This window comes from Babylonia areolata, chromosome 12 (genome assembly GCF_041734735.1).
Source record: "Babylonia areolata isolate BAREFJ2019XMU chromosome 12, ASM4173473v1, whole genome shotgun sequence".
Taxonomy (NCBI): Eukaryota; Metazoa; Mollusca; class Gastropoda; order Neogastropoda; family Buccinidae; genus Babylonia; species Babylonia areolata.
The window spans coordinates 31047950-31055449 of record NC_134887.1 but is presented as its reverse complement, the minus strand read 5'-3'; the positions used below and the strand labels follow the sequence as shown (position 1 = coordinate 31055449).

The 7500-nt window shown below is 44.5% G+C and overlaps 1 protein-coding gene across 1 annotated transcript in view; it reads left to right on the top strand.

The window, feature by feature from the left end:
* The window catches only part of LOC143287897 (uncharacterized), a 211038-nt gene that overhangs the window by 154471 nt on the left and 49067 nt on the right, over positions 1-7500 (top strand). The window contains exons 9-10 of the mRNA XM_076596138.1: positions 3591-3652; positions 5155-5243. Of these exons, the coding sequence (XP_076452253.1) occupies positions 3591-3652; positions 5155-5243 (151 nt within the window). The remainder of the gene's footprint in view (positions 1-3590; positions 3653-5154; positions 5244-7500) is intronic.

Here is a 7500-nt window from a genome sequence, read left to right as displayed (position 1 = left end):
TCACATGTCTGTGTGTGATGGTGTGTTCAGTGATGTGTGGTGAATGACGTCACATGTCTGTGTGTGATGGTGTGTTCAGTGATGTGTGGTGAATGAAGTCACATGTCTGTGTGATGGTGTGTTCAGTGATGTGTGGTGAATGAAGTCACATGTCTGTGTGATGGTGTGTTCAGTGATGTGTGGTGAATGAAGTCACATGTCTGTGTGTGATGGTGTGTTCAGTGATGTGTGGTGAATGAAGTCACATGTCTGTGTGATAGTGTGTTCAGTGATTTGTAGTGAATGCATTCACATGTCTGTGTGTGATGGTGTGTTCAGTGATGTGTGGTGAATGAAGTCACATGTCTGTGTGATGGTATGTTCAGTGATGTGTGGTGAATGAAGTCACATGTCTGTGTTTGATGGTGTGTTGAGTGATGTGTGGTGAATGACGTCACATGTTTCTGTGATGGTGTGTTTAGTGATGTGTGGTGAATGAAGTCACATGTCTGTGTGATAATGTGTTCAGTGATGTGTGGTGAATGAAGTCACATGTCCGTGTGATGGTGTGTTCAGTGATGTGTGGTGAATGAAGTCAGATGTCTGTGTGTGATGGTGTGTTCATTTATGTGTGGTGAATAAAGTCACATGTCTGTGTGATGGTGTGTTCAGCGATGTGTGGTGAATGAAGTCACATGTCTGTGTGTGTTGGTGTGTTGAGTGATGTGTGGTGAATGACGTCACATGTTTCTGTGATGGTGTGTTTAGTGATGTGTGGTGAATGAAGTCACATGTCTGTGTGATAATGTGTTCAGTGATGTGCGGTGAATGAAGTCACATTTCCGTGTGATGGTGTGTTCAGTGATGTGTGGTGAATGAAGTCACATGTCTGTGTGTGATGGTGTGTTCAATTATATGTGGTGAATAAAGTCACATGTCTGTGTGATGGTGTGTTCAGCGATGTGTGGTGAATGAAGTCACATGTCTGTGTGTGATGGTGTGTTCAGTGATGTGTGGTGAATGAAGTCACATGTCTGTGTGTGATGGTGTGTTCAGTGATGTGTGGTGAATGAAGTCACATGTCTGTGTGTGATGGTGTGTTCAATTATATGTGGTGAATAAAGTCACATGTCTGTGTGATGGTGTGTTCAGCGATGTGTGGTGAATGAAGTCACATGTCTGTGTGTGATGGTGTGTTCAGTGATGTGTGGTGAATGAAGTCACATGTCTGTGTGTGATGGTGTGTTCAGTGATGTGTGGTGAATGAAGTCACATGTCTGTGTGTGATGGTGTGTTCAATTATGTGTGGTGAATAAAGTCAAATGTCTGTGTGTGATGGTGTGTTCAGTGATGTGTGGTGAATGAAGTCACATGTCTGTGTGTGATGGTGTGTTCAGTGATGTGTGGTGAATGACGTCACATGTCTGTGTGTGATGGTGTGTTCAGTGATGTGTGGTGAAAGAAGTCACATGTCTGTGTGATGTTGTGTTCAGTGATGTGTGGTGAATGAAGTCACATGTCTGTGTTTGATGGTGTGTTCAGTGATGTGTGGTGAATGACGTCACATGTTTCTGTGATGGTGTGTTTAGTGATGTGTGGTGAATGAAGTCACATGTCTGTGTGATAATGTGTTCAGTGATGTGTGGTGAATGAAGTCACATGTCTGTGTTTGATGGTGTGTTCAGTGATGTGTGGTGACTGAAGTCACATGTCTGTGTGTGATGGTGTGTTCAGTGATGTGTGGTGAATGAAGTCACATGTCTGTGTGATGGTGTGTTTAGTGATGTGTGGTGAATGAAGTCACATATCTGTGGGATGGTGTGTTTAGTGATGTGTGGTGAATGAAGTCACATGTCTGTGTGATGCTGTCTTCAGTGATGTGTGGTGAATGACGTCACTTGTTTCTGTGATGGTGTGTTTAGTGATGTGTGGTGAATGAAATCACATGTCTGTGTGTGATGGTGTGTTCAGTGATGTGTGGTGAATGAAATCACATGTCTGTGTGTGCTGGTGTGTTCAGTGATGTGTGGTGAATAAAGTCACATGTCTGTGTGTGGTGGTGTGTTCAATTATGTGTGGTGAATAAAGTCGCATGTCTGTGTGTGATGGTGTGTTCAGTGATGTGTGGTGAATGCATTCACATGTCTGTGTGTGATGGTGTGTTCAGTGATGTGTGGTGAATGAAGTCACATGTCTGTGTGTGATGGTGTGTCCAGTGATGTGTGGTGAATGACGTCACATGTCTGTGTGTGATGGTGTGTTCAGTGATGTGTGGTGAATGAAGTCACATGTCTGTGTGTGATGGTGTGTTCAGTGATGTGTGGTGAATGAAGTCACATGTCTGTGTGATAGTGTGTTCAGCGATGTGTGGTGAATGAAGTCACATGTCTGTGTGTGATGGTGTGTTCAGTGATGTGTGGTGAATGAAGTCAGATGTCTGTGTGATGGTGTGTTCAGTGATTTGTAGTGAATGCATTCACATGTCTGTGTGTGATGGTGTGTTCAATGATGTGTGGTGAATTAAGTCACATGTCTGTGTTTGATGCTGTCTTCAGTGATGTGTGGTGAATGACGTCACTTGTTTCTGTGATGGTGTGTTTAGTGATGTGTGGTGAATGAAGTCACATGTCTGTGTGATAATGTGTTCAGTGATGTGTGGTGAATGAAGTCACATGTCTGTGTGTGATGGTGTGTTCAATTATGTGTGGTGAATAAAGTCACATGTCTGTGTGATGGTGTGTTCAGTGATGTGTGGTGAATGAAGTCACATGTCTGTGTGATGGTGTGTTCAGCGATGTGTGGTGAATGAAGGCACATGTCTGTGTGTGATGGTGTGTTCAGTGATGTGTGGTGAATGAAGTCACATGTCTGTGTGTGATGGTGTGTTCAGTGATGTGTGGTGAATGAAGTCACATGTCTGTGTGATGGTGTGTTCAGTGATGTGTGGTGAATGAAGTCACATGTTTGTGTGTGATGGTGTGTTCAGGTGATGTGTGGTGAATGACGTCACATGTCTGTGTGTGATGGTGCGTTCAGTGATATGTGGTGAATAAAGTCACATGTATGTGTGTGATGGTGTGTTCAGTGATGTGTGGTGAATGAAGTCACATGTCTGTGTGATGGTGTGTTCAGTGATGTGTGGTGAATGACGTCACATGTCTGTGTGTGATGGTGCGTTCAGTGATGTGTGGTGAATGAAGTCACATGTCTGTGTGATGGTGTGTTCAGTGATGCGTGGTGAATAAAGTCACATGTCTGTGTGTGATGGTGTGTTCAGTGATGTGTGGTGAATGACGTCACATGTCTGTGTGTGATGGTGTGTTCAGTGATGTGTGGTGAATGAAGTCACATGTCTGTGTGTGATGGTGTGTTCAGTGATGTGTGGTGAATAAAGTCACATGTCTGTGTGTGATGGTGTGTTCAGTGATGTGTGGTGAATAAAGTCACATGTCTGTGTGTGATGGTGTGTTCAGTGATGTGTGGTGAATGACGTCACATGTCTGTGTGTGATGATGTGTTCAGTGATGTGTGGTGAATGAAGTCACATGTCTGTGTGTGATGGTGTGTTCAGTGATGTGTGGTGAATAAAGTCACATGTCTGTGTGTGACAGGTCAAGTGGGAAACGTCATCAACAACAAGAACGCCAGCCGGCAGGAATTCGAACGTTTGTTGGTGAGAGACACGCGCACGTGCAGCTAGTGCATATGTACCCTGTCGGTGCATGCGCACCTAGAGCGGAATACATTTGTCTCATAACAGAGCAAGCATTGTAGCTTGTGTGTGTGTGTGTGTGTGTGTGTGTGTTGTTGTTGTTGTTGTTGTTGTTGTTCAGTTTCAGTTTTAGTCTCTCAAGGAGGCGTCACTGCGTTCGGACAAATCCATACACGCTACACCCACATCTGCTAGGCAGATGCCTGACAGCAGCAGAACCCATCGCATGCTGACATATTTGTGTACCTATCAGAGTGGATTTCTTTTTACGCAATTTTGCTAGAAAACAACACTCTCGTTGCCATGGGTTCTTTTCCAGTGCCCCAAGTGCGTGCTGCACACAGGACCTCGGTTCATCGTCTCATCCGAAAGACTAGACGCTCAGTTTGATTATCCAGTCAAACTTGGGAGAAAGGGTGAGTGTGGGATTCGAACCCACACCCTCACGGACTGTCTGTATTGGCAGCTGGGCGTCTGCCACCTGAATCCTGCGTGTTGTTGTTGTTTGTTTGTTTGTTGGTTGTTTTTTTTTGTTGGTTTTTTGTTGTTGTTTTTTTTTTCTTCTTCTTCTTCTTCTTCTTCTTCTTCTTCTTCTTCTTCTTCTTCTTTTTTGTTGTTTTTTTTTTCTTTTCTCGAGCATCATGTAAAGTTTGAGACTGCTCAGACCCCGGTTCTTCTTTTGTCCTGCTATCACGATTCCACAACATCGCCAGCATCGGATTATCCAACAGAAATGAAAATAAAGAATGATCCTGTGAGGAGATCGAAAACCATCTCCCTGAAAACCTCCCAAGGCTCAAGGAAGGCAGCTTTCTTTTCATGAAGACCATAGCTTTTGTATTTCAGTCTGTATGTCTGGATGTGGAGTGGTGGCCTAGAGGTAACGCTTCCGCCAGAATCTGAGCGAGCTGGTTCGATTTCACGGCTCAGCCGCCGATATTTTCTCCCCCTCCACTAGACCTTGAGTGGTGGTCTGGACGCTAGTCATTCGGATGAGACGGTAAATCGAGATCCCGTGTGCAGCATGCACTTAGCGCACGTAAAAGAACCCACGGTAAAAAAAAAAAAAGGGTTGTTCCTGGCAAAATTTGTTGAAAAAATCCACTTCGATAGGGAAAAAAAATCCACGCAAAAAAAAAAATACAGAAAAGGGGGTGGCGCTGTAGTGTAGCGATGCGCTCTCCCTGGGGAGAGCAACCCGATTTTCACACCGAGAAATCTGTTGTGACAAAAAATGCAAATGCAAATACACATATCGTCCTTTCAGATTTTCTTCTTTCCACAATGTTTATTCTGCTTTCTATCATCACTTATGCGCGTCTGAATGTCTGTCCTATTGGTTTTTTGTTCTTCATGTGTAAAACAAACATCAAACTTATAAAAAAAAATAATACATCGCTGTAATTGATCCTTCACCCTGCCACATCCACTCCTTTTTCAACCCTTGGTCTGTGTTCCCACAGGACGGCGCCAAAGTGTACATGCAGACTCACAACGTGCCCTCTGACCTCCAAAAACGCGTGCAGCGCTGGTACGACTATGTCTGGTCCAGGTGAGTGAATTCAGTCTTTAAGGGTCCAGGTGTAAGGTTCCAGGTGAGTGAATTCAGTCTTTAAGGGTCCAGGTGTAAGGTTCCAGGTGAGTGAATTCAGTCTTTAAGGGTCCAGGTGTAAGGGTCCAGGTGAGTGAATTCAGAATTTCAGAGTCCAGGTGTGAGGGTACAGGTGAGTGAATTCAGTCTTTAAGGGTCCAGGTGTAAGGTTCCAGGTGAGTCCAGGTGTGAGGGTACAGGTGAGTGAATTCAGTCTTTAAGGGTCCAGGTGTAAGGTTCCAGGTGAGTGAATTCAGTCTTTAAGGGTCCAGGTGAGTGAATTCAGTCTTTAAGGGTCCAGGTGAGTGAATTCAGTCTTTAAGGGTCCAGGTGTGAGGTTCCAGGTGAGTGAATTCAGTCTTTAAGGGTCCAGGTGTAAGGGTCCAGGTGAGTGAATTCAGAATTTCAGAGTCCAGGTGTGAGGGTACAGGTGAGTGAATTCAGTCTTTAAGGGTCCAGGTGTAAGGTTCCAGGTGAGTGAATTCAGAATTTCAGAGTCCAGGTGTGAGGGTACAGGTGAGTGAATTCAGTCTTTAAGGGTCCAGGTGTAAGGTTCCAGGTGAGTGAATTCAGTCTTTAAGGGTCCAGGTGTAAGGTTCCAGGTGAGTGAATTCAGTCTTTAAGGGTCCAGGTGTAAGGTTCCAGGTGAGTGAATTCAGTCTTTAAGGGTCCAGGTGTAAGGTTCCAGGTGAGTGAATTCAGAATTTCAGAGTCCAGGTGTGAGGGTACAGGTGAGTGATTTCAGTCTTTAAGGGTCCAGGTGTAAGGTTCCAGGTGAGTGAATTCAGAATTTCAGAGTCCAGATGTAAGTGTCCAGGTGAGTGAATTCAGTCTTTAAGGATCCAGGTGAGTGAATTCAGTCTTTGAGGATCCAGGTGAGTGAATTCAGTCTTTAGGGGTCCAGGTGTAAGGTTCCAGGTGAGTGAATTCAGTCTTTACGTTTCCAGGTGAGTGAATTCAGTCTTTAAGGTTCCAGGTGAGTGTATTCAGTCTTTGAGGGTCCAGGTGAGTGAATTCAGTCTTTAAGGGTCCAGTGGGTGAATTCAGTCTTTGAGTGTCCATGTGAGTGAATTCAGTCTTTAAGGGTCCAGGTGAGTGAATTCAGTCTTTGAGTGTCCATGTGAGTGAATTCAGTCTTTAAGGGTCCAGGTGAGTGAATTCAGTCTTTGAAGGTCCAGATGTAAGTGTCCAGGTGAGTGAATTCAGTCTTTGAGGGTCCAAGTGAGTGAATTCAGTCTTTATGGGTCCAGGTGAGTGAATTCAGTCTTTAAGGGTCCAGATGTAAGTATCCAGGTGAGTGAATTCAGTCTTTAAGGATCCAGGTGAGTGAATTCAGTCTTTAAGGGTCCAGGTGAGTGAATTCAGTCTTTGAGGGTCCACATGTAAGTGTCCAGGTGAGTGAATTCAGTCTTTAAGGATCCAGGTGAGTGAATTCAGTCTTTGAAGGTCCAGATGTAAGTGTCCAGGTGAGTGAATTCAGTCTTTAAGGATCCAGGTGAGTGAATTCAGTCTTTAAGGGTCCAGGTGAGTGAATTCAGTCTTTGAGGGTCCAGGTGAGTGAATTCAGTCTTTGAAGGTCCAGATGTAAGTGTCCAGGTGAGTGAATTCAGTCTTTGAGGGTCCAAGTGAGTGAATTCAGTCTTTAAGGGTCCAGGTGAGTGAATTCAGTCTTTGAAGGTCCAGATGTAAGTGTCCAGGTGAGTGAATTCAGTCTTTGAGGGTCCAAGTGAGTGAATTCAGTCTTTAAGGGTCCAGGTGAGTGAATTCAGTCTTTGAAGGTCCAGATGTAAGTGTCCAGGTCCAGGTGAGTGAATTCAGTCTTTGAGGGTCCAGGTGAGTGAATTCAGTCTTTAAGGGTCCAGGTGAGTGAATTCAGTCTTTAAGGGTCCAGGTGAGTGAATTCAGTCTTTAAGGGTCCAGGTGAGTGAATTCAGTCTTTAAGGGTCCAGGTGAGTGAATTCAGTCTTTAAGGGTCCAGGTGAGTGAATTCAGTCTTTGAGGGTCCAGGTGAGTGAATTCAGTCTTTGAGGGTCCAGGTGAGTGAATTCAGTCTTTGAAGGTCCAGATGTAAGTGTCCAGGTGAGTGAATTCAGACTTTAAGGTTCCAGGTGAGTAAATTCAGTCTTTAAGGGTCCAGGTGAGTGAATTCAGTCTTTGAAGGTCCAGATGTAAGTGTCCAGGTGAGTGAATTCAGTCTTTAAGGGTCCAGGTGAGTGAA